At 58.9% G+C, this 27,495-nt stretch overlaps 3 protein-coding genes across 18 annotated transcripts in view; 1 reads left to right on the top strand and 2 right to left on the bottom strand.

The window, feature by feature from the left end:
• Positions 1–14,123, bottom strand: part of LOC129211724 (uncharacterized) — a 31,710-nt gene extending 17,587 nt beyond the window's left edge. For both annotated transcript variants that reach the window (XM_054839286.1, XM_054839284.1), the window contains exon 1: positions 13,457–14,123. In XM_054839286.1, the coding sequence (XP_054695261.1) occupies positions 13,457–13,651 (195 nt within the window). In that variant the 5' untranslated portion in view covers positions 13,652–14,123. The remainder of the gene's footprint in view (positions 1–13,456) is intronic.
• On the top strand, positions 1,316–7,611 carry LOC129211726 (tumor necrosis factor ligand superfamily member 10-like). Its single transcript, XM_054839289.1, has 5 exons — positions 1,316–1,604; positions 4,662–4,808; positions 5,111–5,147; positions 5,619–5,726; positions 5,987–7,611. The coding sequence occupies exons 1-5, from the start codon at positions 1,383–1,385 to the stop codon at positions 6,427–6,429; spliced, it is 957 nt and encodes a 318-aa protein (XP_054695264.1). The 5' UTR covers positions 1,316–1,382; the 3' UTR covers positions 6,430–7,611.
• Positions 14,124–14,262: 139 nt separating the features above from the next.
• LOC129211714 (H(+)/Cl(-) exchange transporter 5) overlaps positions 14,263–27,495 on the bottom strand; it is a 34,243-nt gene continuing 21,010 nt past the window's right edge. For 8 of the 15 annotated variants that reach the window (XM_054839248.1, XM_054839252.1, XM_054839246.1 and 5 more), the window contains 11 exons: positions 27,323–27,474; positions 25,064–25,163; positions 23,414–23,598; positions 22,944–23,066; positions 22,254–22,460; positions 21,739–21,819; positions 20,329–20,871; positions 18,993–19,179; positions 17,224–17,622; positions 16,202–16,418; positions 14,263–15,577 (listed from right to left, as the gene is read on the bottom strand). In XM_054839248.1, the coding sequence (XP_054695223.1) occupies positions 15,487–15,577; positions 16,202–16,418; positions 17,224–17,622; positions 18,993–19,179; positions 20,329–20,871; positions 21,739–21,819; positions 22,254–22,460; positions 22,944–23,066; positions 23,414–23,598; positions 25,064–25,163; positions 27,323–27,474 (2,285 nt within the window). In that variant the 3' untranslated portion in view covers positions 14,263–15,486. The remainder of the gene's footprint in view (positions 15,578–16,201; positions 16,419–17,223; positions 17,623–18,992; positions 19,180–20,328; positions 20,872–21,738; positions 21,820–22,253; positions 22,461–22,943; positions 23,067–23,413; positions 23,599–25,063; positions 25,164–27,322; positions 27,475–27,495) is intronic. The other 7 variants (XM_054839256.1, XM_054839254.1, XM_054839255.1 and 4 more) reach the window with 2 other exon arrangements.

Raw genomic sequence — 27,495 nt, forward strand, 5'->3', positions numbered from 1 at the left:
GGTCTCACCCGGGTCCAAATCCTCTGGCTCACAGGCAGGTCCCTGTTTCACCGTCAATCCTAAACTGCCCCCGGCACGAGGCTGGGGGTCACCGGAGCTGTCTGTGGGCTCGGGCTGAGGCCAGCCCGCTTTTCCCGTGCCCCGTCCTTAGAGAAGGAGCGGTTCGTGAAGTGCTCGTGTGTTCTATCGAGATCTCACCCTCCCTTCGGAGCTGAGAGCACTACAGGCCACAGACCCACCCGACCACGGGGCGGCTGTTGCAGTCGTCAGGTAACGGCCATTTCTGCAGCCTGTTTGCTTTCCAACCAACTCAGCGTTTCTGTTTCAGAGCGACTGGGACCCCCCCCGCCACCATGCAGGACAGAGCACACATGTCCCCCCCATGGCAGGGCCTCGGGAAGATGCTCGGCAGCAGCTGAGCCCCTTTCTGCAAGCCATTACCACTCCTGGGGTGGCCAGACCTGCCGGCCCGGGGCCCCACCGCGGCCCATCACCCAAACCCGTGGGGGGCCATGTCCCCCCAGCCCCGAGACCTTCTGTTCTGGGCACAGGCAGCACGGGGGGGGGTGTCTCTCGCTGCCTGGAGCTGGGTGTCCCCAGCCCCACGGGGCCACCCCACCAGCGCTCACCCTGTGGGTCACACGTGGGGTCCCTCAGGACACGCAGCCCCGTCCCCGTGGTCCCGCTGCCTGCTGCCCGCTGGGAGGGGGGACCCTGCGGCCGCGGTCTGTCCCCGGCACCGCTCTGCGCCCCAACCCCGGGGCCACCCTCTGTGCCCGGGGCCACCCCCGCTCCCCAGAGCCACCGTCTGTGCCCGGGGCCACCGTCTGTGCCCGGAGCCACCCCCGCTCCCCGGAGCCACCGTCTGTGCCCGGGGCCACCCCCGCTCCCCGGGGCCACCCCCGCTCCCCAGAGCCACCGTCTGTGCCCGGGGCCACCCCCGCTCCCCGGAGCCACCGTCTGTGCCCGGAGCCACCCCCGCTCCCCGGAGCCACCGTCTGTGCCCGGGGCCACCGTCTGTGCTCGGGGCCACCCCCGCTCCCCAGAGCCACCGTCTGTGCCCGGGGCCACCCCCGCTCCCCGGAGCCACCGTCTGTGCCCGGAGCCACCCCCGCTCCCCGGAGCCACCGTCTGTGCCCGGGGCCACCGTCTGTGCTCGGGGCCACCCCCGCTCCCCAGAGCCACCGTCTGTGCCCGGGGCCACCCCCGCTCCCCGGGGCCACCGTCTGTGCCCGGGGCCACCCCCGCTCCCGGTGCCCAGCCCCAGCCCCGGCCCCGCCCCGGCCCCGCCCCCGCCCGCTCCCTCCCTCCCTCCCCCCCGCCGTCGCGGCCCCGGTGGAGCGGAGCGGAGCGGGGCGGGCACGGGCAGCGGCAGCCGGGCCATGGCCCCGCACCAGCCCAGCGCCGGGCAGTACCTGCGCTCCGACAGCGGCGGCTCGGAGGCCCCAATGCTGGCGGACGGCACCGGCCCCGGCGGGACGCGGGGACGGCGGCGGCAGCGGTGCGGGCCGCTGTGGGGCAGCGTGGCCGTCATGGCCATCCTCGCCCTGCAGATCGCCTCCACCACCGGCCTCTTCGTCTACTTCACCATGGCCATCTCCAAGGTGAGCCCGCCGGCCGGGGCTTTGTCCTGCGCCTCCCCCCCCCAACCCCCTTCCTCCCCCCCAGCCGTTCCGGTGCGGGCGGGGCCCCGGGGGGACCGAACCGGCGGGGGTGCTGCACCCCCCCGGAGACCCGACGGCTGCGGGGAGGGCTCTGCCGCTCCCCCCTCCGCCCGCCGGGGGCGGCAGGTCCCGGCGCTGCCCCAGATGTGGAGGCGGGGGGGGGCGGGGGGGCACTGCCCCGAGCTCCGCCCGGAGCCCCGGATCCAGATGTGGGGCGGGGGGTGGACACTGCCCCCGGCTCCCCTGGGAGCCCCGGATCCAGATGTGGAGCGGGGGGTGGACACTGCCCCCGGCTCCGCCCAGAGCCGCGGATCCAGATGTGGAGTGAAGGAGCCTTTGTCCTGGGCTCCGGCCAGAGCTGAGGGTCCACACGGGGGGGGCTGTGCCCTGGGGGGGCATCAGCTGGGGATGGGGGAGCTGCCCTGGGCTCCAGGACCCCGAATCCTCCTCACCCCCCGTGAGATGCTGGAAGGGGCCTGGCTGGGAAACCACCCCCCCGCAGCAGCTCTCGGCTGCTTGCTCCAGCTTAACCACACCAAAGGGTGACTGGGACCATTCCCACCTCCCCGCAGCGTCACTCGTGCCAAACCATTCCCAAACTCGGGTATGAGAGGCCTGATCCTGCTGACAGACCCCCCCCCCCAGCCCCCCAGGGCAATCCCCGAGCAGCCAGAGGATCAAGGACGGAAAACACCCAACAGGAGAGAGCTTTGCTGCGGGGAGAGGGAAATTCAGGGCTGCCAGGCAGCCCCACTGATGGCACCCTTCGTCCGTGATGACGGAGGGCCCCTCAAGAAAAGGGTCCCGCAGTGCCAAGCGTTGCGCAAAACCACAACGGGGGGAGCGGGGCGGGGGGGGGGGGCAGGAAAAAGCCCTGCCTGTGGATGGATGCAGGAGGAAGGACCGGTCTGGTGCCAGCGGGGCATCCTTCGGAGCAGAGCTCAGCCCTCGCTTCGGGCTTTGTTTCCATCCCTGGATCCCATGCGGCACCCGCTGTGAGGGATTTACATGAAAGGCACCGGAGAGGGGAGGGGGATGCGGGCAGGCAGAGCTGCAGCGACACTGAATCACTCGGCACGGCCAGCCTGCCCTCACCCCCTCATGCGGGGTGCTTTCTGTTCCTCCAGTTTTACAAAACTTGCCCGCTTTTTCCTTAAACACCCCACCCAGCACAAGGTGCCCAGGCGGGGAGACGGAGGAGGCAGGCAGAGGGGTTGCCCTGCCAAGAGAGGGGTGCCGGTGGTACGTGCAGCCTGTCGCAGCAAGCTTTAATCAAGGCAATTAGCGTGATCAGTCGGTGCCAGGCAGTTGTTAGGACCCAGAGGGACGAGGCCCGTGGCTGCAGTCCTCATGCTATGGTTGGGAATGTGCCACCCCCTCACTGGGACCGACTGGAGGGGGGGCTGACCCCCCCGTTACGTGGGCACGCGCCGTAATTAGTGCTCCCGGCAGCGCGGAGGAGCTGCACGTGCCGGCCCTGCCCGAGCACGCACCCCTGTCGTGGGGTTTCATGGGAACAGCCCCAGCGCGGGGGGCTTCACTGCATCAGTCCCTCCGAGCTGGCCGCTGCAGCCCCCCTGCCAGCCCCCCTGCTCCTGGCAGGTCCGGCCTCCGTGCTAGGGCAGACGGTTGGCCCAATAGTGCAAAAATAACAACCCCCAACCCTTTTTATCTGACCTCACACAGTCTTTCTGCTGACACCAGAGTCTGTATGGGTCCCAAACGCGAGCGCATCCTGGTACTAGGCAAAGCGAGACCCCAAAACTGCAGCTGAGGGAGGCGGGCAGGCAGGAGTCTGGTGGGGGCTCGGAGCAAAGAGGGACCTGGGGGAAGCGCAGGGTGCTGGAGGTGGCCAGGCCCCAGGTGACGATGTGGCCAAGCCTGAGGACTCCGGGTCCTGTCCTGGCCTCTGGGAACGACCCAGATGATAAAGGCAGGACGGCCAAGGTGCCGGTGTTCATTCCCAGCTCCTGGCACACTGATTTCAGGGCAGCCGTCCCACCCGTGCCTCGGTTTCCCCACGCCCCAGGCGGCAGCACGGTGTGGTGAGACCCTATAGCCTGTCCCCCACTGCGATGCCACGGCTGGAGCTGAGCCGGGTCAGCCCCGGGACAGCCTGGGAAGGGGCAGCTCGCCGTGCAGCAGCCCACGTCACGTGGAGGGAAGGTTTCGCAGCCCAAGCCACAAGCCAGCACAGGCTAGGAAGCGTCTGAGATCTGCCTGGGCTGACGCAGCGCTGCGAGCGCTTGGGGTCCCGTCTCCGGGCAGCACGGCTCGGCAGCTGGAAGGGCAGAGCTGCATGAGAGCTTGTTTTGCAACCCCGGCTTAGCTCAGCAGCGGGAAAGCACAAAGAGCCTGGACCAGGCTGCCTGGGCACGTCCAGCCTGCAGCTCTGGGTGCTGTACGGAGCCAAGGCTTGCAGGGCAACCGCTTCCCCAGGAGCCGTGAACGTCTCCTGCCAAGCTAAGGCTGGCTTCTACTGCTTGAGAAGCCTCAGTCCCCCAGGGCAGGGGAGGAAGAGGTGAGGGAGATGGAGAATGAGAAATTTGGGTTCCTGGGGTTTTTTGCCTGGTGCTCTGCAGCTGGTGAGTCCTTGAGTCTCGCCTGCTCCTCACGCTCGGAGCTGGAACTCGGTGAACGGGGCTGTCACGTTTCCCGAAGAGCTGGGATGAGCGAGGCTGGGTTCTGCCAGGGATCAGAGGAGAGCAAGATGAGATTTAACCCGTCCAATTCACAAAACCAGATTGTCGACGGAATTTGGGATCCACCCAGCCTCCTGCCACCTAACTCTATCCCAGCATGGGGTTTTCACACCCCGGCGGCACCATCCTGTCCCACCACCAGCTCGGGGTTATTCTCCACCCCGTGGTGTGGCCATGAGCACCCTGACGCTGGGGGAGCCGGGCCGAAGGCGGCCGCACCGTGCACGCACCGGGCATCCCCGCTGCTCCCTCCAGCCCGGATTGACGCGGGGGTGTCCGGGTGTTTCTGTTCCAGCTCAAAGCCCAAGTGCCGGGGAGCACGGAGGAGCTGCGGTGTCTGCAGGTTATCAACCAGCAGCCGGAGGGCTCCAGCCTGGAGGAGCTGATCAGCAACCAGTCCTGCCTCAAGCTGGCCAACACCATCAAAGCCTACGTGGCCACGGTGAGCCCGGACCCGCCGGCTTTGGGGACAGCCGATGGGAGAGCTCCTGTCTGCCTCCCTGCCTCAGTTTCCTCATCTGCCTCACCGGAGGGGTGGCAGAGGGCAATTGCAAGGGTGGTTTAAGGGGGGGTTGGAGGAGGGGGGGCTGGAGGTCAGGCTGTCTGCAGCGAGGAGCTGGTGGAGCCCAGAGGCAGCGTGCAAGACAAGGTCATGGAGGCTTGGCAGAGCCGAGAGGGGCTGGGGCGCGGGGAACGCCTGCTTCACCTTTAACCTGGGACTGTTCCTCTTCTCTAACGGTCCAGGTGACGGAGAACGTCATCCGCAGGAGCGCGGTGAAGGGTGAGTCCCTCCTGGCCCAGCACCGGGGGTGCCGCAAAGCGCCGACGACCCCTTTGCCGGGGCCGGGCAGACGGAGCCGCGGTCCACGTGCGCACGGCTCGGCGTGCGGCTGGGGCTGCCAGCGCGCTGCGGGGGCTCGGTCGTTCCCGGGGCAAACTCCGCCGGGCACGGTGCTGCGAGCCGGGGCAGCAGAGGGGAGAGCCAGGACCGTCCCACCGGGCGGGCGAAGGGCGTGCGTCCCCAGGGAGCGGGTCGGAGGGACAGCAGTGCACGTCTGCTGGAGTCGGGACAGCAGGGCCCAGGGGACAGCGCAGAAACGTTAGATAATGATTGACTAGACATTTCCACCCCCAAATAACCTCCCTCCTCAGTGGGTCGGTGGGGCATTTCCCGGCCCCGCTCGCTCTGGCGGCACGGGGCTGGGCGTCCCCACGCTCTGTCTCCTACGTTCGTGTGTCCCTGTCCTTGCAGAGGCCCGGTGGAGCCACTTCAACATCTCGGAGGGGCAGGTTCCTCCCAAAACGGCCGGCAAACCCTCGGCACATCTCACCCTGCGCCCACAGAGCCTGGCCCAGGACGGTGAGTGGGGGGGAGCCCCACTGGGCGCTGGGGGGTTTCGGAGATGGGAACGGGGAAAGATCCCACCCAAGGGGCAGGGGACCAGGGTGGGAGGATGCATTTGGTGGCAGATGTTTCTCCTGTCCAGTCCAAGACCACCTTCTCCACCGCTCCAGGCTGGGTGACTGTGGGAGACAGAGCCACCCCCTCCCTCTCCCCTGAGCCTGACGGGTGCTCCCCAGAGCATCTCGCTCCCCTCGGTGACCCTTCCTTCTCCCCAGGAAACTCCAGGCGCTTTGGGAACCTCTCCCAGTCCTGCCGCCACGCCATCGCCCGCTGGGAAGACAGCACCATCCACTCGCACCTGCAGAACATCACCTACCGGGACGGCCGGCTGCGCGTCAACCAGGCGGGCAAGTACTACGTCTACTCCCAGATCTACTTCCGCTACCCCAGCGACGGGGCCAGCGCCCGAGCCTCCGTCCCCCAGCTCGTCCAGTGCATCAACTGGAAGACGACCTACAGCCAGCCCATCCTCCTGCTCAAAGGGGTGGGCACCAAGTGCTGGGCGCCCGAGGCGGACTACGGGCTGCACGCTCTCTACCAGGGGGGGCTGTTTGAGCTGAAGACGGGCGACGAGCTCTTTGTTTCCGTCTCCTCCTTGGCCATCGACTACAATGATGCAGCAGCCAGCTATTTCGGGGCCTTCCGGCTCGACCTGTGACAGCCCCCTCCGCGTCCCACCTTCCCGCTGCCTCTGCCCGTCGGCCCGGGGGCAGCAGCTCTTCGAACAGGACGGCGGCCGAATGGGCGGGGGCCGGCGCGGGGTCCTTCCCTGCCTGCGTCGTCCCTTGCGGCGAGGGACGAGCCAGAGGAGGGCACGGGGGGCGGCTGCCCGAGGAAGCCCACGAGCCAGGAAGGGTCTCTGAGGGCCCACGGGAGACACGCACGAGGGGGGAAGGTGGCAGCCCCGGTGACACGTCACCTCCCTGGCTCCCGGCCGAGCAAACGAAACCACCAAACGGCTCCCTGCTGTGGGGGAGGCACCGCGCTCACATCCACAGCCGCAGGACAAAGCGTCCCCGCGGCAGGATGACCCTCCGCACGTCTGACCCCGCGTCCGGCAGGAGGGGACCCGGCCAGCTGGGCTGCGGGGGCTCGGGGACCCCATGCCGGAGGCGCTGGGACAGAAGCCGGGGGTAGCAGGGAGCAGCGGCACGGCGAGCACGGGGCCGGCACCCCCGCGGCAAAGCACCAGGGGACGACGCGCAGGTACGAGGCAGGTCCAGCACCAGCTGCTGGGAAGGAGGGAAGGAGTTTCGGTTGGGGCGAATTAGAAGCGTGGAGCGACGCCAGCAGCCAGTTTCAGGGCAGATCAAAGAGCAGGACCACGAGGCTGGAGCACGAACCACCGCGCCCGCGGCAGAGAGGAGCGTTTTGCCCGAGCTGAGCTGCACGGACCGTCCGGCCCAAGAGCTTGCCGTCGCACCTCCCCTTCGCTGCTGACCGAGCGTCTCTTTCCGTGGGGATTCTGGTCCTCCCCGCCCGGCCGGGCCAGCGCAGCCACCCGCTTCCCACAGCTCCGGTCCCGGCCGTCGTTCACCTGCAGGATTTCCACGCGGGGTGGCACAGGACCCAGCAGGAACGGGACCAACCCCGCGGTGTTAAGGGCCACGTCAGGTGCCGAAGGTGGGTTCCAGCAGGGCAAGCTGGCTCGGCCCACGGACGCTGGAGTGGACGCAGCCCCCTTTTGTAATTACCTGTGTATTCTCTGTATCCCGTTAAGACTGCTGGTGTGTACGGACAGGACGGCAGCACAGGCTCCCACGAAGGATGCAAGCACCCCCACGCCGCTACGGCTGCGAGGGCGGGGGGGGCTCTCGCTTTAAATAAAGCCCGTACTCCAGCGCTGGCCCTGCACCTCCCTGCGTCAGGCACCCCAAGCGATGCGCCCGGTGCCTCCGAGCAGCCGCAGCGCGAGGTCTGGGCCGGTGCCCCCGCTCAGCTGGCACGCTGCAGCACCCCTGCGCAGCCCCACTCGTGGCAGCCCGGCCTTGCCTGCCCCCCTCCTTCCCTCCCCCTGCCCCTGCCCGGCGCAGAGGCCGGCCGCAAGCGGAGCTCTTCGACTGGGCAGAGCAGAAGGGGCAGCCTCCCCCCCTGCGCCCGCTCCTGCCTGAGCAGAGTCCAGCTGCACCAGCCCGGCGGTGCTGGGACGGCGGTGCCGGAGCCGCCGGGTGCGGTGCCAGAGCCGCCGGGTGCCGAGGTGGCCCCGGGGAAGGGGCTGGTGCGGGTCGCAGGAGCTCTGGCCCAGAGCTGCAGCCAGAGCCCAGAGGAGGCTGCGGGCGATAACCGGGCCCTGCCTCATCTCGCACCTGTACCGACTGGAAGGGCTCCGCCGCCTCTGCCCCGGGGACGCGCTGCCCAGCTCAGCGCCGTCAGCCCCCGGGGCTGGGGGCAGCTCCACCACCAGCTCCAGCAGAACCCCTCCCGGGCCCTGAGCCCGGCCCCCTCCTCTTCCTCCCCTGCTGCCAGCGGGGAGCTCCTGGGGGCTGCATCTCGCCCCAGGGAGCCCAGTGCCGCTCCTCCTCTCCCCACTTTGGGGTTGCCAAGCCCAGCCCAAGGCACAGCCAAACCCCGGGGTGCCGAGACGGGCTTGGTCCCCATCGCAGCGTGGCCAGGCAGGGGCTGCTCCTCGCTCCTGCTACCCGTCCCACAGCTTTCCGGGCCTGGGCCCCCTCTCTGCATCCCTGGCTGGGGCTGGGTGCAGGCGGCTCCTGCACCCCCCCCGCACCCACAGACATTGGCCATCGTCGCTCACCAGCCTCCATCTCCTGCAGCCCCTGCTCCAGCGAGGCCGACACGGAAAACCCCCCAGGGACACAGCGTGGTCCCCTCAGCCCACACACGAGCGCCTGGACCTGCCCCAAGCGCACGGGGGTTTTCCCAGTTCATCCCGAGCCTCCCAGGCAGAGGAGCACCGAGAGCACGGTCCCGGGGTACCACGGCTGCTCCCCGCTCCAGGCAGGGCCGCGGGTCCTGCTCCCCCCCGGCCCCACGCAGGGAGCCGAGCCGAGCCGAGCCTTGGCCCTGCAGCGCGCTTGGCCCCGACCGGCACGTTGGGGCTCTTGCCCAACACAAACAAAACTCGAGAGCGCGCGGCGCAGCTGGGTCCCCCGGGATATCGCTTGGCGAAGGCCCCCAACCCCTCCCTTCCAAAACCACCTTTGAAACGGTCCCTTTTTCTTCCACCTCTCCTTCCTCCTCCTGCTTTCTCACCCACCTTGGTGGCCAACAACAGGAATCGGGCTCTTAAAATCCTGACTGCGTGCCGAGCTCATCCCAGCTCCCGCACCCTCGGCCCCTGGGCTGCCGTTGGCAGGAGCTGGGGGGAGCTCAGGGTCGCAGCGGACAACCTGGGGCTGCAGGGGATGAAGCAGGCGGTTCAAAGTTTTTCTTTGAAATCGAGTTTAAAGCAGCTCCCCCCCTCCCCAGGCTGGTGGAGCGGGGAGGAGGTTGCCGTTCGCAGGTAACGCAGCTCCTCGCGTGAGCTGGGAGAGCCGGGCCGGGCGCCAGCGGGGCGATGGGCTGCTCCGCTTTCCTGGAAGGGAGAGAAGCGTCGTGGGCGGATGTTTTTGGAGAAGATGAACTCCACGAGCATCGGGCCAAACGGCAGCCTCGGCACGTCTGGCGAGAGCCGGGCGGCACTGGGCAGCCAGGGACGGGATGGATGGGGGGGAAGGAGGTGGGAGGGCGGGGGGAGGCTGGCCCTGGCCTGGGAGGGTGCTTTCACGGTCCCAGCCCCGCCGAGGGGCTCCCCCAGCCCCGCACACCCCCGAGAGCCAGAGGCGGGGGGGAAGTCACCACGTCCTGCCTTCATCTCTCCCCCCGTGACATCTCCCCTCTCAGAGCAACCTCACCCTTCCCAGCCCTGGCGTGAACCTCCAGGAGGCTCAACGCAAAAAAACGAGGCTGAGGAAAGCAGAACAGTCCTGGGAACGGGATGCACGTTAACGTGCGCCATACTGGGAGACGGTTCTCAGTTTCCCAAACTAGCTTGAAATTTAACAGCAAGCAGCAGCAAGCGCCGCCGGAGCCAAAGCCGTATTGCGCCCACGCGGGCGGGCACGGGAGAAGCTCCTGCTCCAGCACCCCCACCCCGGAGCCGCCTGGCTTCACCCCACGGTCACAGGGATGGTTCCAGCACCCGGCCAGGCTGCCTCGCTGCTTGCTTGTGCAGAGGCGGGTCCTGGCTTTTCGCAGTTCGCCGTTAATGCAGAAGAGTGGACAAGCTCAACCCCTCGCCCACGCGTGCCCCGTCTCAGAAAGTGAGTGGTTTTGTTTCAGGGGGTGACGGGAAGAACCACCCGGCTCGTGCCCTTCTCCAAGCTGAGAGCTCGTTGACGCAACATTATGAAAAGGGTTTGTTTGGTTTTTTTTTTTCAGGAATACCTACAGAACAGCCCGGAGGTGTGAAGAGGATGGGGGGGGGGTGTGTCTTTAATCAGGGAGGCTGAAGTCACAACCGTAACCTGCTAGCCCTCACCACCTTCCCCTTCTACAGCTGCCGGGGATGGAGAAAGCAGAGGGAGCTGGGCGGCAGCGAGAGCGCAGGCAGAACTGCTCGATCCCTGGTGAAGGTCCGTGCCTCAGTTTCCCCACTTGTACGAGATGCCTGTGGACATCGCTCTTTGTAAAGGCTCCAAGAGCCGGAGGGAAGGGCAGGCTGCAGGAGCCTGCGGCACCGGGCTGTGCAGAGCGCTCCTCGCCAGCACGGCTCCCAGACCACCCGGCTGGATTCTGGTGCCACAGACACCGCCGGGCACAGGCAGGCGCTGTCGTGGATTTTACACCAAAACGCGTGTGCGTATATAAACACGCACGGAGCATTTGGCACCCAGTAGCACACAGAATAAGTAATACCGCCTGCTGCGTTACTCATCTGGCTGCCCGTAGCGGGGTGGCTTTGCCCTGCCGTGATTTCTTCCTGCAGCTGCGAGGGCAGAGCCGGGGCGAAGGCAGGGCAGGCGGGTGCTGAGCTGCCCGTGCTGCCTGCCTGCCTGCCCACGCTGCCTGGAGAAACGCAGGGTTTCGGGGAAGAGGATGGGTGTGAAACCTCGGTGCCAGCAGTTACAAAACTGGTCCGGAGCAGCCGGCAAGCTGCAGGGATGGATTCCCGGCCTCTGCCAGCACGGCGCCCGGCAAGCTCAGACCCACACGAGGGGGGGAAAATAAATCAGCCGAAACCAAAAGCTGCTGCAGCCCCCAGCCCCGCAGGTGACAGAAACCTCCCCTGCCCTTTCCTCCTGCTTTAAAAAAGACCGGGGGGGGGGACGACGGTACGGACGGGGGACTGCAGCTCTAATAACATTTTCAGGTTGACCTTATTTCTCATGGCTTCGTCGTGCTGATTTGATCCGGACACATAACTGCTTCCTTGTAGTCGCTGCCAAAGGACCGTCTTATCTTTGCCGCCGCGAAGCTCTGCTTTCAATCCAGCGCAGAGGAACGCGCCAGCCAGCCAAGGGCGTTTACAGACCTGACCCTGCTGCCTTTGTCTCAAAATACGTTCTGGGGCTGAAATCTCTTTCCCCCCCTTCTGTTGTGATTAACCAGTTCATCGCTACATCCAAGTCTTTGATTCCCTTCCAAACAAGAACTTGAAAGTAAAACGAGTCCCAAGCCCAGAACAAGTTCGCAGCGGGAAGGAGGAAATCCACGCTGAAAAACACGTCAACACCCCAGGAAATCATTTCTTGGGACATTGTAAATAAAGCGCACAAAGAAAGGGAGGCCAGGGTTGTGACCCCACTGTCACAGGCGCACAGACACCACTGGCACCCACCGCTCTGCCCTGGCACGCATCTGCCCCGGGGACACCTCGGGACACCTCGCCCGGCCACCGCTCCCCCCCCCCGCCAGCGCTGACTAAGCCTGAAAAAGAGGAAAACAAACCAGCAAATCTCCTGCCTTCAGCAAGAAGGATTCACACCGCCATAGGAGGGAGGATGCTCTTTAAACCCAAAGAAAACATCGCTGCTCCTGCAACGCGAGCGGAGGGAACCCAGCGCTGCTGCCCGTGCCCGGCTGCTCACAACGCCCTCCCCAAACGGCTGCAGCCCCACAGGGACCAGGGCCCCGCGGAGGCTTTGGAGGCGATTTCTGTCCCCTCGCGGTGCCGATTGCCTTTTACCGCTCAGACCTCGGATTCGGCCGCTGCCAGCGGCTGGGCCACCCCGCACCACCGCTGCTCCCTGGCACGGTCCCAGGCCGCCCTGCCAGCACCGACAGCTCCCGGCTCTGCCCTTGGGAAGAGGAGCCGGACACACAAAAAGCTGCTGAGCCAGCTTGATCCGGGCTCACGGGTCTCGTGCACGGAGGACACGCCGTTTCCCCCTTTTTTTCCCCCCAAGCGGGACGAGCTGGCGATACCAGGAGAAAGTAATTCCACTTACGTCTGCCTGGGAACCCGGCCCCTCGCCCGGCCCTGGGTGTCCCCACAAAGGTGCTAAAGCACGTCCTGACCCCGCGGGACCCCCCTCACGGACCCCCCCATGTCCCAGCGGGGATCCTGGCATCAGGGCCCCCTACCCACTGCATGGCACCGCGGCCACGCTCGGAGGATGGGAGCTCCTCTGCGGACAGGGGGAAGACGAGGCGAGCAGAGCGCCCGGGCCCTCCACGATAAAACTTTGGGTCCCGATGAAACCCCAGCACCAGGCTGGGGGAAGGGCAGGGTCAGCTGCCCCAGCTCGCACCCCGACAGCAGAGCGGGCACCCGAATCTCTCCCCAGGAGGGTTCCCGATAGCGCGTTCGGAGACAGGGGACAGCGCCCTACGCCACCGCCTCGCGCACGGCATCTCCCCGGCAGCGAGGGGGATTCAGCAACGGACGGAAAAGGCGTTTCCAGGAGCATCAACCTCCTCTCCGCCCGTCCAGCCCAGGGCTGGAAGCAGCGCTCCTTGCTCCGCTAAGGAGACCACGGGCTTGGTGTTAGTTACCAAGCGTGCCGATCCTCTCCAGCTCTGACTCGCAGAACCAGGGTTTGCTCCAAGGAAAGCCCAGGGCTCCTCCTGGAGTCGCTCCGAAGGTAGGGCAATGGAAAAGCAGGACCCGGACCGGACAAAACCCTTTGCGGCAACTGGGACTGCCCCGGGGAAGGAACCCCGCTGGTTTGGGCCAGCGCTCGCGTTAAAAACCCGAGTACAGTCTCCTCCTTGCACAGAATTTTTGCTGAGAGTGTTGAACTTATTTTTGTGGGAATTAAAGGAATTCAACAAAAGCAGACAGCGAACAGCCAGGAGCCTCTATAACCCGCACCTGACATACATATCCGTACATACGCACACATCCGTACCCGCGTAATCCCCTCACGTTCCGGGCACGGAGCGTCGCTGCTGTAGCTAAAGCAATAACGAAGACGGGGTAATTTTGCTGCAAGTTTCCCTACACAGAGAATTACGGCTCAGATACAGGTCTGGAGCTGAAATGTATTTCCCTTACACGGACACCATTTACGTTGGTTAACGGGGTCGGCAGGTTTTCACTTACAGAGCGAGCAGCTACGATTCACGCCCCAAGCTCCCGTTCGCAGCTTGCCCACGCGTACCAGCCCTCCAGGCGGTAAAACGTCATGCATCCCCGCTCGCAGGAAAACGAGCGGTTTCCGCATTAAGGAGAAGCGAGAGCGGAGAGAGCCGCTCAAGCAAGAGGCAAGGGAAGGTCTTGTACCGTTGCGACGTTTCCCTTTTACCCGCCCGTCGTCGCCGATGCTCCAGCCTGCCGGCGGGTTTCCCTTCGCACCCTCGCCGTCACCTCCGCAGCGGGTCCCCGCAGCCTTCCCACGGGCTCTCGCGGGTCTAATCGAAGCCAAGGCAGGACGCGAAGCGTTCCAGGACGAGAGCGACTTACGGGCACGCTGCAGGCTTCGTTTCAGCTCAGCAACCATCTCCTGCTGTACGAAACCACCACAGGCAAAGCGCAGGCATTTATTTTCTAAGCAGAAGGTACCTGATCCATTGGTAACATCCGGGCTTGATTCGGCTTTGAGCTACGCAAGAATTCAAGACATCGCCAGCTCACTGCCCGGCTAAAGCCACGCGGCAGGTACGCGCTGTCGGACAGCTCTGGAAAATAAACGTGCTGGGTTCTGACCGAGCAGAGACGAGGAATTGATTTGAGTTCAGCACTGACCAAACTTCCAGGCAACCCCAGCCAGGAGCCCCCGCTCCCCCCAGAAGAGGTTGATGACGGGCAGCGGCAGCCTCCCAGGGACAACCGTCACCTCCTGCCACCAAGCCTTGGGCTGGGGGGGCCGAGGGGAGCCCTCACCACCTCCAACACCCGCTCAACAGCGCAGGGTTGTCCCTCTGTCCCTCGGGGAGCAGAGCCAGAGCCCCCGCTCACTCTGCGACTCAACAGCTCGGCTCCCTTCCGCAGCCCCGGTGGAGCCGGACGGCGGGGGAGCTCTGCCATCACCGGCGGCAAAACGACGTCCGCCACAGACTGAGACCACGGTGAGCAACGCCGACCTCCGAAAGCATTCATATACCTTCCAAATTCCAGTAAACGGTCACAATTTTATTAACAGGAAAATAATTTGCTAAGATCTGGGTCTCAAGGAGCACAGACGTGGAAGGAGTTACTCGGCTGACAGCGGTCAGCAAGGGCTTTATTGCATAGTTGTCGGCAAGAGGAGAGGCACCGAGCGGTGCGGGTCCGTAAAGTGGCGGTGCTGCCCATCCCAGAGCCGGGGTCCGGGCCTGAGTCGGGCGCGGGGCTGAGGAGCGGGGCCGGGAGCAGCGCACGCACCCACGCAGACGTCCCGGGCGCGGGGCTGTCCCGCGCGCATCCGCAGCCACCTAAGACACTGCTGAGGAAGGAGGTCGGTTGTGCAAAACCTTGCGGCATCGGAGGTCACTGGGAAGCGCAGTAACCCAGCTCAGGGCTCAGCTCTGCCATTCCATCGCACGCTCGAGGGAAATCGAGGAGGAGAAACCCTTAGGCATGTATCTAAAAAAAGGGATCACGACGAGAATACAAGTGTTAACTCCTTCTGCCGCCTCCTCGGGGTTCTCCTGGCAAGGCGGCGTCAGAGTAATTAAATACATTCACAGAACATTAATCAAAATAAGCTTCTTCCCAATTAGAAACTGGGCCCAATTTTAAGATCTGGTCTTCGGGGGGGGGGGGGGGGGGGGGGGGGGGTTGGGGGGTTGGGTTTGTGGGGTTTTTTTCCCCTCTTCCAGCAAAACATCCTCAGCTAGCCAATTATTTTTTTCCCCCTCCCCTATTTTGACTTTACAAGGTTCTCGTTTTTACCAAGTGGCTAATTGGGAATACACCACCCCTGAGTTACAACCGCATCTTTCTGCCGCCACCTGAACGCTGTGTGCAAAATCATCCTTCTCCTTCAAAATTTCTGAAGGTATAGACCTTGTCTTTTCCTCCCCACGTTAGTAACAAGAGTTCAAATAAAAGAAGAAGAGGAGATATAATTCTATAGCATTTTGCTTTTACTCCTTCATGGAATCTTTCCAATGCAACTTCACAAAAGCAACGGAAATAAAGTCTTGGTTTTTTTTTTTTCTTCTAAAAAGAAGATTACGTTCCACAGATTATGTAGTGCAATTGGTTATCTGGTAGGAAAAAATTATCTTCTTCAGCTCCACGGAAGGAAACGCTGAAAACAGTTCCATGGTCTCAATAAAAATAGGAAAGTATATCCAGGATGGTCTGTAAAGTTTCTTTTGTGTTGAACACACAATACCTACTACTCTGCCTTTAATTGAAGAGTATGGAATCTGGGTCCTGGTTAGCCAGCTGTGCAATGTGCTTTAATACGTCCTTTTTGGTAATGATCCCCAGCAGCTTCCTGAAAATGAGAACACATTTCAGTGCATCGCCCCGCGCAGAGGTATCCTCGCTCCCGCAATCCTAACGCCCCACAGAGGCTGAAGTGCCTCTTCGGATCACGGTGCTGACGTTCCACACAAAGTACGGTGCTCACAAACCCTGACAGAAACTCTATTTTACGGTATTTTACACTAAAATAAGGTAAGGAGGTTATACCCAAAGGACAAATGTTAATGCTTCTTAACACCCACCTTCTCTGAACAGATCAACCTGACCGCCTAGTGCTGCAGTTTAAGTCCTAGCGCTCTCAGCAGCCGTGCCTTCAGAGGTGCTGACAGGCATCGGCAGAACGTCTCTGGGGAGCGACGCTGAGCAACGCGGCTGCCTGTCAGGAGCCGAAAGGATCGGCTGGTCCAAACGCACGGCAGCAGGGCACAGGGAGAGGATTCCTGCCGGTGCCCACTGCGGGAACGGATCCCTCGGCTTCTATCTTAAGAATTGCTTTTTTCCAGACAACAATCGCTCCAGCTGATGCTCAGTGCTCTCCACATCAGAGGCCTTTGTTCACTCCAAGGAGAGCGGGTTTTGACTCAGGTCTACAGGCAACCCGGGGAGCCTGGGGCTCCGCCTGCAGCGTTCTTACCCGTTGTGAGTAACCAGGCACTGGCGCAATCCCAGCTTGCGGAATATATCCACGACGATTTCCATGGGAGTTTGGTCTGTGACTGTGAAAGGACTGAGGTCCAGGATGCTCCTGAGTTTCAGCATCGAGGGGGAGCTTGGAGGCAGCGGAGGAGAGTGGTCAGTGAAATAAATAATTGAGGTGCTCACAATCCCATCCTGCTTCTTCCGGGCATTTTCTGGAAGAGAAATATTTGATTAAATATCATCCCTCCTTTCCCTTTCCCAACCAAAGAGCACACCCTTCTCTCTCTGCCCACGTTGGGATGGCCTTAAAAGTCTTTCCCTTCACCTGCGCTGTTTCTCGAGGCAACCGATGACCCAAGGAGGGTGCGACACGTTTCCATCCTATCTTCTAATAACGACATCATAACCTCTAAGGCCTCCAGTTTCACCCCAGGGGTGAGATCAGCGCACGCTCTGCCTAACGTCACGGCTGCCACGCATCTCGGCCACGTAAATGCCAGGACTTCCACTCAGGTCCCACGCTGGGAAATGGCACCTGCAGGTTTCTAAGAAACCAGAGAGCAAGAGGAACCTAACTGTGACCAGGCTGGCTCTCAGCGGGGAAGAGAGAAGGAAGACTTTAACAGCAGCACGGATATTTGCAGGTTTGACAGCACCACCTCAGAAGCGACCCAATATTCAGGACATGGACCAACCGGGCTTTTTTTCCTTAATGAAATAAAATAAGGTTCGAGGCACTAACAGCTAAGAAAGCTTTCCACGTCCAGTCACCCACAAAGTTGGGAAAGCTTAGTTCTTGCTGGCAAGAAGCCTCAACCGTGCCCTAAGGTTTGGGAATCCAGCAGAGCCATACCGATTGCGCCGGGCGAGCCGTGCTGGCCTCGCGCTCAACCCACGCGGACCCCAATGCGCAGCCACCGTCACTGCCGGGTGTTTAAACTCGTCAAGTAAAGTATGGCTGGTGCCATGTAAGGCCTGTGACGGCGTCATTTATCTGCGCAGCGTCTTGCCTCTTACCAATTGAAATGATGAGGTCTCTCCTGAGGACGAATCCGACCAGCCTTTGGGACTCCCGTGACACCACCACGGGATAGCCACTGTACGTGGTGTCGTTGATGATGGTCTCGACGTCTTCTACGGTCATGCTGTCCTGAGTGATGACAGTCAGAGGAGGATCGTTCCTCCTTGGCCTCATTACGTCCATCGCAAGCGTCTTGTGAGAGAACTCTTCCTTGGCTTCCAAGAAAGGGTATCCGTTGAGGCGAATATGGGCGTCGTAAATGCCTTCTCGCCCGATGGCATCGGCCACCCACTTGCTGGTCATGGCTGCTGCCATCAGAGGAACGATGTATTCCAGCCCACCAGTGAGCTCAAACATAATGACCACTAGTGACACGGTCATTCGGGTCACTCCGCCTGCAAACAGAGCACAGGAAGACAGACGTCACGACAGGCGGTTTTGGGGGTTTCCAGGCAGGACGGCTGTTCTGAGGTGTGCTACAGCTGTCCTCTGCCAACGCAGCTACAGAAGGTCTTTATCAGCACGAGGTTGCGCGCTCGCACCCCTACGTCACATTCAGCAGCGCAGAGGGAGCCAAACGCGCAGAACGCGGCGCCGAAACCATCTGTCCCTTCCAGGACGTCGTGCCACGGGCTGGCTTCCAAGGCTTTGCTACACGGTTTTGATAGGTTTTTCCCTGAACTCAGAAGCAACCTTAAAAGACGACGAACTTCCTCTCGTGTTACTCAGCCAGCTGCAAACCAGCCCGGCCACGCCACAGAGGGGCCTTTACACACCTCCACGGGCAGAGTCACGAAACGCGACCTCCGACAGCCGTACGCGACAGGCAAGGGTCGTCCCCGCAGCCGCGGGTCTCTGCCATTAATCCCCCAAGGGCGTCACACAACTCACCTTGCGGGTTTGCCAGCTTTGAGCCGGACACTCTGACTACCGTTCATCGCGCTTTTGTAGGTTTTCAACGCTAAAACCGTTGAGGCATTTCCAGAGAAAATAGATGAGTCTTCTTAAATACTGACATCAGTCTCTTATAACAGCATTTTGTCTCGGTGCATTTTAATTATGAGATTCAAGTCCCAAAGCTACTCCCAAAGACTTTAGAAGAGTTTTGCTCCAATAACCATCCCCTAAAGGGGCACGCACCCTTTAGTACTGCCCAGTGGTAAACAGAACAGTTAATGAAGCAGAACCGTATTTATTTTTCATCAGTTGCATGCAAGAAAGAAGGTGTATCCCCTTGAAAAAGGCCAAAGATGGGGTTTGGTAGCATGCTTTTGTTGTTCCTGAAATGAGAGTTTCTCCTGATACAGTAAAGCTGTCCCTTAAGAGTTAAACGCGTTATTCCATGGAGGAGAGGATTGGGAATTACAGTGAAAGTGAAGTTCAGTCACGTGCACTCAACTTCTCAAATTCAGCCAAGCGGAAGAGTGTTACCAAAAAACAGAGTGCTTGAAAGAAGAGTTACATCATAGGATGTAAGGCCAGAACAGGAAGTAAAATGCATTAAAACCCCACAGGAAAATCTACCGTCCCCGGCCAGCCTCGCTTGTTCCAGCTGCCCGCTGAAACCTGTCACGTCCGACGACAGGTTGGGGCCGGCAAAAGAACGCAAACGGGATGAGAAGCAATTGCACGTTCTACTACAAAGCCTCCTTTCTCGAGGCGAAGCCAGCTGCGAGGACAGCAGCGGCATTTCACCACCACGTGTCTTCGCACGGCCGACCACGACCCAAACCGCAGGCGGGACTTGAGGAGACACCTCGCTTACCTAGACAGGCTGCAGCCCCCACCATCGCGTAGAGGCCGGGAGTGATGCAGTCGGCGCCTTGGCTGCACCAGCCGCTGAAGATGGCCCAGTCGTGGTGGTAATAGGCCAGCTGCTCCACGGCCACGCCGAGCAACCTGCCCGCTATCGCGCCCACCGCCATGCTGGGGATGAAGAGACCCGAGGGCACCTGCGGAGACACCCATCGGTTAGCGCGCCGCTTCCCGGACGTTTCAAAGACAGAAGTTCTAACCGGACCGAGTTAGAGGTGACGCTGAAGCTAGAACTGGCAGGGATGCCTTGCTCTGCCACCCCTGCACCCCCGTGCTCCTCTGCACAGAGTTTACGTTTACTCCTTTCTGAGCAGGAGAAACGGCCGCACGAGGTTAGTATGGAACAGAACGGGATTTTTCTACAGCTTTTTTCGCAAGAGAATGTAACACAGCGTCACCCACACGCTGCTAACACTCCCCCGTGCCTTTCCGGCCACACGAGGACGTGGTTATTGCACGCACGGGATTCTCCCACTCTGCCGGTTCACGTACCGGGAGTGGCATCGCCCTTCTTCCCCGGCAGAAATTCAGACTCCACCGTGAAAGCGAGGGAGCCTGGAATTAGCACGCGCAGCACAAGTGACACCCAGCAGAGCCGCTGCCAGCGAGTTTCCCCTCTGCGCTTCAGCTGTCCCGGACTCCAAAAGCTCCTGTTCTCCGGAGTCAGGGAATCTCCCCCCTTTCCTTGACACACTTGTCATACAGCCTTCTCACACGCTGTACGTCTTTCCCACGGGCTCAGCGATGCCACCTCAGGGCAGCAATGATGTCCAAACCTCTGCGGTGGGGTCACCTTCCTGGACGGAGCCCTGGAGGAACGGGGGGCGGAGGAGATGCTCCCCTCCACCTGCGGAACCCCAGACCCCGGCAGCACGGCCACAGCTCGGGAGGCTGCCCCCAAACAAGTCCAGAACCGTCTGCCCAAGGAACAGCTATGGTAAGTAAGCATTTACGAATAAAGATAACGATTGCTTTGCAATTAGCTATTGCATATATATCAAAAAGGCTTGAGGCAGGACAATTTAGAAGCGTTATGCGTCTGGAAAATGGGACATGAAGCCCTGAGACACAGTGGCTGCATCTGGCGCCCACACTCAGGCTAAAAGCCTTCTACTGCCCTCAGCTGCGAGGAACAGAACAAGTAACTGCAGGCAACCACCTTGTCCCCTTCTTAACACAGCTTGGGGAGGAAAACATGTCTGTCCGTCGAGCAAATAAAACTCTTAAGACGTGGGGTTCCTGCAGAGGAGGAGGAGAACGTGAGCTCCTTTACAGGCAATTCTCACCTTCATGCCAAAGGTGAAGATCGTGATGAAGACCTTCATTATCAGGGCCAAAGCCAGCTTCCACATGGCTGTGTAGACTCCTGGGCCAGCAGCTCGGTCCGGCAGGTCGTCCCCTTTGGTGCTGTTGAAATCATTCACGTACTCGCAGAGCTTGGATGAGTCCAAAATCCCGCAGTCATTGAAGAGCTCAGAAATCAGCTCGCTGGTGCTCATCCTGGTGTACTCGTTGGGGAAGGCCAGAATGGCCGTGATGGCGGTCACCACAAACACCTCCAGCACAGGGTATTTGCCGAGCTTGGTCGTCTTGCGGCGCCTGCACCAGGCAATGTTGCTGCGAATGAAGAAAGCTCCCCAGAGCCCACCGAATATTCCCAAAAGGATGAAGGGCACGAGCTCCAGAAGATGCCATGGCATGTGAAACTCCACGTAGAAGAGAACCAGGCGGCTGTTCCCAAAAGGGTTGATGGAGCGCAGGGTAAACGCGGCGACCAGAGCAGCGAAGAAGGAGCGCCACAGCGTCTTGAGAGGAAAGTAGTAACTGACCTGAAAAGGAAAGACAAAGCGGATTCAGTCACTTTAACGCTTGTCATACACCGATCGCTGCCCACTGCATGAAGTCAAAGCAAGGACTGAGATCGACGCGCACCGGCGGCGTACCCTCCTCTCCAGCCAAGCACCCGGGGCTCTGTGTTGCGCTCCCGTTCAATGCGGTTGCGATGACCTGCACGCTTCCAGCGCGCCAAGTGCCCTCTACGATCCCTGGAGTGGAGGTGACTGACTCGGCTAATAAAAGCTGTCGCAAATCAGCTATGAGCTGAACCCGGAGAATTATTTGCCTTGCATGCTCTGCAAAGTCCAGAAGTGCCAAACAGCAGCGCTAGCTGGAGCTGCCACCACAACTACTGCTCAGCTGAGCAAAACCAGCCCACTCCTCCTCCGAGCGAAGCCCTGAAGCAAGCGGTGGTGATCCATTTCACATCTGGATCCAAAGACCAGGGGTTAGAAGTGCCTTGGGAAGGAAAGGGGTTTGATAAGCCAGGTAAGTTTGTTCCCAGGTACCCTGGGACAGAGCTGTCAGGAGAGAGCGGACGTGTGGAAAACATGAGAGAGGCCGTGGCTGTGAGCAGTCAGTGTTGCTGAGCACGGACAGACCAGGGGAAACCAACAGGTTTATCGCAAAGCTATGGACAGACATCATCCAAAATAAATTCTCCGGTATTCGGAAGAATTACCTGAAACCCCAATAAGCTTTTAGGTTGCTTGGCCTTGTAAATACACCACCAATCAGTATTCAACAGGGTCTCCTTTCCACACCCAAGCAGTTATGACTGGACTGTATTTTTAAAGCAGCAGGGTCAGTTCTTGCAATAAAACAGCTCGCCAAGAGCTAATAGAAAATGCTGATGTTACCTCTTCCAGGCTAAAGAGCACTCCTCCAATCGGTGCACCAAAAGCTACAGACACACCAGCAGCTGCAGCTGCTGATAAAACCTAGGACAGAAACCAAAGACAGTCAGACATTTTCAGGCTCTCCCTCTTTTTTTGTTTGTCTTTACTTAAATTTGTACGATTTTTCTCTCCGGCGAGCGTGCAGTAAGCCAGGGTCTGACCATCACTGGCAACTCCCCTTCTGTTTCAGCTGATTTCATGCTACGCTTTCGCCTTAGGTAAAGCTCCAGTAAAACAGAAGCGCAGTAATTTCCCCTCCCAGAACGCACTGACTTTTCCCATCACCAACGAGACGATGACCTGCGCTGGGGAGATGCCGCGGCGTCACTTCCGAACCGGGTCGGCTTTTGCCCCAAGCAGGTGCTGCGCCGAGGCGGACCGAGAGCACGCCGCATCGGAACAAGTTACAGCCGGTGCAAAGCGCCAGCCCCCCCGCACCACCCCAGCGGTTTGACAACACCGGCGCGTCTCCGTACCTCTCTGCGCTTCGCTTCGTTCTTCCTGTATTTGGTGAAGAGGTGACACAAGATGTTCCCACAGCAGCAGGCGACGTGCACCAGGGGCCCCTCCTTGCCCAGGCTCAGCCCGGAGGACACCGCCAGCACCAAGGTGATGGTTTTGATGATCAGTGTCCACTTGCCCAGGTAGCCTCTAATGATGAAACCACTTAAGATAGTTTTGATCTGGAAGTCAAGCACACAAAGCTCTACAGGCTTTCATTCAAGCCCTGGTCAGAGCTCCTGTTTTACAAGGCGCTCCCAATCCTGCCCACAGCTTTCAGAGTTTCCCCCAGCTATCAAAAGTAGCGCAGAGCGGGTAAAAATATCCCTCTGTGCCGAGGCAGAAACAGCCATGTGAGTCCTTCCTTCGGGGCCACCATCCCTGCTGAGGAAAATCTCAGGCTGGCTTTTGCAGCCTGCCTCACACAAACGGCACGGTTCTGTGTGTGCCTCCTGCAGTAAACGCCAAAATATTTCGTTTTTAAAGGGACTGCACGGAGACTGAAGTACTAGACACGTTTCAGCAATAGTTTGGGTAAAAGCATACATTAAGCCACCATCTAAGGTGCAAGAAATTATTATTCCACAGCAGGCTTTTATAATCTTTGGGTGCTGGATCCCCACCCCACCTTAAAAACAACCCGACCCGCTTTCGTTCTCACTCACCTCTGGGATCCCTGAGCCACAGGCATATGGAGCAAACCCCTTCACAAGTAACACAGCCAGAAGGGAGAATAACAAGGCCCAGATAACGTACATGAAGTAGTTGAGAATATACGCAAAAGCCCCCTGGAATGCAGAGAAAGTTACCCAAATTAGATCATTTCAAGTGAGATCACATCAAACCTGCGCACTGAAGCAAGGACACAGAAGCAGCAGGTAATCTCACACGTGGTTATCAGCCAAAACCAAAGAGAACTACAGCAAGTCTGAGGCTTCAAGGACGAGTTACATCTGCTGGGTTCCGGGGATACGAACCAATCCTATCTCCAAAGACCCCGATATAAAATAGCAACGGCTGAACCGCCTAGAGCTCGTACGTCTGGCATATACATCCAGATCACTAGCGAGGGACGATGATACGGGCTGGGGAAGCGGGACACGCGGCAGCAAAGCCAGCCGTAGGCACGCGTCACCTCTCCGTGGCCGAGGATCAGCTGGGACCAGCTCTTCCACTCGGGACACTTGTCTCTGTCCGTGAAGGTTGTGTTGGATTTCCAGCAGCAGTGCTCGTGGTTAAACCAGAAGCCTGCTAAACACACTCCTTCTTTCAAATCTGTCATCCAGTGGGCAGAAATGTCTATCAGACCCGCTAAGGAACCTAGTTTAAAGAGAAAAGGAAAGATAAAAATTTAATAATTGCCTTCTGCAAACTCAAATACCTGAAGGTTACAGGCTGCCCTACTAATTTTTGACTCACCAACAAATAGACCAGTACCGAGATTTTTGCCTACAATTAACTTTTATTCTGTAGAGAGCTAATTGGGAGGATTTAAGTACATATATTGAAAAGAGCAGGTCAGGAAACTGAGTACGCCTAATAATATTTCACAGGTTGACCATTGCAAACCGCTTTCGACCCCACCCTACATCACTAGAAATTAAGCCTTCTCAATTATGCTGAAAGAGCGGTTATTAAATATAGCGCAGGAAGAAGTCTGGGAGGCAGAGAGGGATGTATTGCATTTCTGGAGGACGCAGACAAAATGTGTCACCAGTCTCCAGAGCAAGAGCTGGAACCCAGGAGTTACACTAACAACGCTTGGTCTGTGACAGGAATAACTCTGAATTTGGAGAAAACATTTCCAGTCCCAATTTAAGGACTAAAAAAAAAAAAAAGGAGGGGAAAGTTACAACTGTGCCAAGTGAAACAAAGCGGAGAGCTGGTACAGAAAGTAATTCAGCTTTTAAAAGAGGAATCTTCAAGCAGTTTCTTATTTTTCTGTTAAGAATAACTCCTACAATCCCCAAAGATGAAAGCTGCCATCAGCTCTGGTCCCAACAAAAACGCCACATCAACGCAGAGGCCAGGAACAGAGACCTCTGATCTGTCCAAGCAAGTGCTAGCACAAGCTCCAGAGGCAGCAATAAACATTTAGCAAATCTTCCAGTTAATGAAAAACTGGCTAGCAGGTTTCCTATGTAAATATTAACAGAAGATTTAATTTCATTCCTCGTGATGAACGCTCTTAGCTGCTTTCTCTCGGGAAGATCTGTACCCAGCTGATTTCCTTCTGCTGCGCCAGGTCCAAAGTTTGCTTCTGAAGTCATTTAGAGGTCTCAGCCAGTCCACCTCTGAAAGAAGCCTGACTTCCCAAGAAACGCCTCTCACTTTTTATATCTAAGTATAGTAGGGAAAAAAATAGAAAGAAGAAAATCTTGCCAGCAGTCCTTGGGATTAACCTCTCCAGTGCCAACGAAGAGCGTTCAGCAAAGACGTACAGCGTGACGCTCTCCTGACCCACGCTTTGATCAGCTCTGGTTTGCTGGTTTGATTTTTAATTCATTTATTTCAGAGCTCTGTACCAGCAGCAGATCCAGAGCAGTGTCCAGGGCAGCGTCCGATCTCAGTTTTGTACCTGGCTATTTACACAAACGCTGCCTCAAAGCACGTAAAAATAATTCTCCATAAATCGCAAAGCGGCGGCAGAGCCACGGCCATCGGTGCAGCCCCTCGCACAGCCCTTGCTCCAGGGACGAAATCTCCCGCTCCACAGGGTTTGTGGTAGGAATCGATACCAATGCTGCAGCGCAGGACTCAGTTTTAAACGGAGGTTTGCTCTTACCTGCCAACAACCCGATGAGAAGCATCAACAGCCAGCCAGAAAAGGCATCGCTCACGCTGTGTATCAGCGCCCACGTGGACTCTTTACTTCTACTGGTGATCTAGAAGAGGGTTTTTTCCAAAAAGAAACAACAATCTGTTAGGACAGTGATCTGCTTTGGTGGATATGCTCTAAAAACCTCCATGGGGACACTGTTAGTGGAAGATTAGCCCCTAACATTCAGAACGGCAGCTATCATGACATACTCTGCTTCCAGGGGCGAGAGAAAAAGTACGAGGCAGCGGCTGCTCTTGCAGCTGGTACGGTAAATGCAGCTCTGGTTAGGAGACGTACAAGAACGGATCGAGGATACTTCCATTTTTTCCAGCAGAAAATAAAACATTCAAGTAACGCTCTCCTCCTAGGTGTCTTCTGCACAAACACAAGACAAAATTCATCCCTTAATCTTTCAAAGCCGCTACTCGTCAGTAAGAGCGAGCTGCCAACATCCTGACGCCACAAGCAAATCCCAACGCTGAAGAATCCGTTCAAGCACGTTGCCCCCGGCACTTTATCGATATCGATACCCACGACCTGCGAGAGCAAACAGAAGCCGTCACCAGCGTTTCCGAGTCGCCAGCTACGGCATCCGTACCCCAGACCAGACCTGGGCTGGAGCAGAGGAGGCTCTGCCAAGCGCTGCGCAGAGAGGCGCGAGCGAGGCCGCAGGATTAATACTGGTCCAGAGGGAGGGTGCTGGCTGGGAACCGAGCCGTGCTGGTGGCACTGAAGCGGGACTGGGACCCGTCCGAGAGGCCCCGGCACAGCGTCTGGCCCAGGTCTGCCTGCGTGGGCAGGGGCGGCTGAAGCCTGTCAGTCTCACTGCTCTTGACAGGCGGACAAAAGGGTGACAGAACTGTGACAGTGTGCCCAGCGCCCGGCCGCCTCTCCCAAGGGAAACATTCCAGTACAGCACTGTTATTCCCAGATACAAAGGCACGCTGATGAAAACAACTCCTACTCACTAAATGAGGAATAAAGTAAGACTCAATTCAGCGTGAATGATCATCGTTTGTTTTTTTTCCCCTGGATTTTTGTCTTTCAGATGCTGCACTGATCAAGGCAGGGGTTGGGGTGGGCAGCAAAACTCTTCCCTTTATCTCTCTGGTCACTGGACCAGCCCTGCACCTCTTCGGCCAGCAGTAACTTCTGCCTTGACCTGCGTTCAGCTTCTCTGGATAAAGACAGAGCGATCTTTTCAGACGAGCATCCCTCCGAGACAGGAAACAGATCGTCCTGCTCCACGCCCACGGGCATCATCTTTGTACACGCGTGTGCGCGTGGGGGCATACGTGGGAGCAGCCTCTTGGGTCTCTACTCTTAACCCACAGATGGGAACAGGTTTTTGGGCAGGAGGTAGCGGGGGCACGGAGCCCCCTCGCTTGGTCTGTACTTGCTCGAGTTTGGGCATTACACTGTATTGCACACACTGAGCAGGGACCGCGTTCAGTTTGAGCGCTGTTATTAAGAGACAAGTTGTTTTGTGAGGCTCAGGGGAAAAAAAAAATAAATTAAAGAATATTTTGGCAAGTAAACAGACACGTTGAGTTCAGCCCATCACCGTGCAAGAGTTCTGCCAGCAAGGGTTGCTCGTCAATCGGGAGCATGCTGGGGACGTTGGTGCTTTATTTACAGCATCCCTTGCTTTCTAACCCGATTCCTTTAATTGCAGAGAGCAGTGAAGTCCTGGGAACGAATTCTGAAAGAATTGCACTTAATTTTCTCAAACATGCAGCACAAAAACATTCCAATGGGAAGAGCGTTGTTCAGAAGTGCAATTGCACAAGCAGAAAACATCCCGTTTCTTTATCAATAACCAGGATCACGGGTGCTTATATTCTTCCACGTTAGCCATGCGACAGCAATGTAATTCTTCCAAATAACACATTCTCCTCCCGTGAGGTTTCGCTGTGCTTCAGAGTCGAGCGAGTTTAGCACGGCACAAGGAAGCATGCCGCTAAGGCACTCAGGATGCCTATCAGAAATCCACCGAAGCTTTTTAAATAAATAAAAGCCTTCAGCAGAGAAGCAGCAATTGATAAACTGCAACAAGTTCAATGTAGCGTTCCTCTTCCTCAAATGAAAGGTCCTGCGGAGAGGCTCTCCGCTCCCACCCTGGGGGTATCTCCAGAGACTCCCTCGTCCGGCAATCAGCACTAAAATCAGCTCTAGCAAGTTCATTATTCTGCCTCACTGCCAGCGAGTAGTAAGAAATTTTACCTCTCTGTGTCTGTCCCGGTCCCTGGACTTCTCTCGCACCCAATCTATAGTGTTAAAATCTTCGTAGGTCCCCACACCAGGAAGAGGTTCCTCCAGGAAATCCATCATTGTGCTTGTGCCGTTCATCCCTCCTCCATTATATGAGGAAAATCCTGGGGAGGGGGGAAATTGAG

Source organism: Grus americana, chromosome 12 (assembly GCF_028858705.1).
Source record: "Grus americana isolate bGruAme1 chromosome 12, bGruAme1.mat, whole genome shotgun sequence".
Lineage (NCBI taxonomy): Eukaryota > Metazoa > Chordata > Aves > Gruiformes > Gruidae > Grus > Grus americana.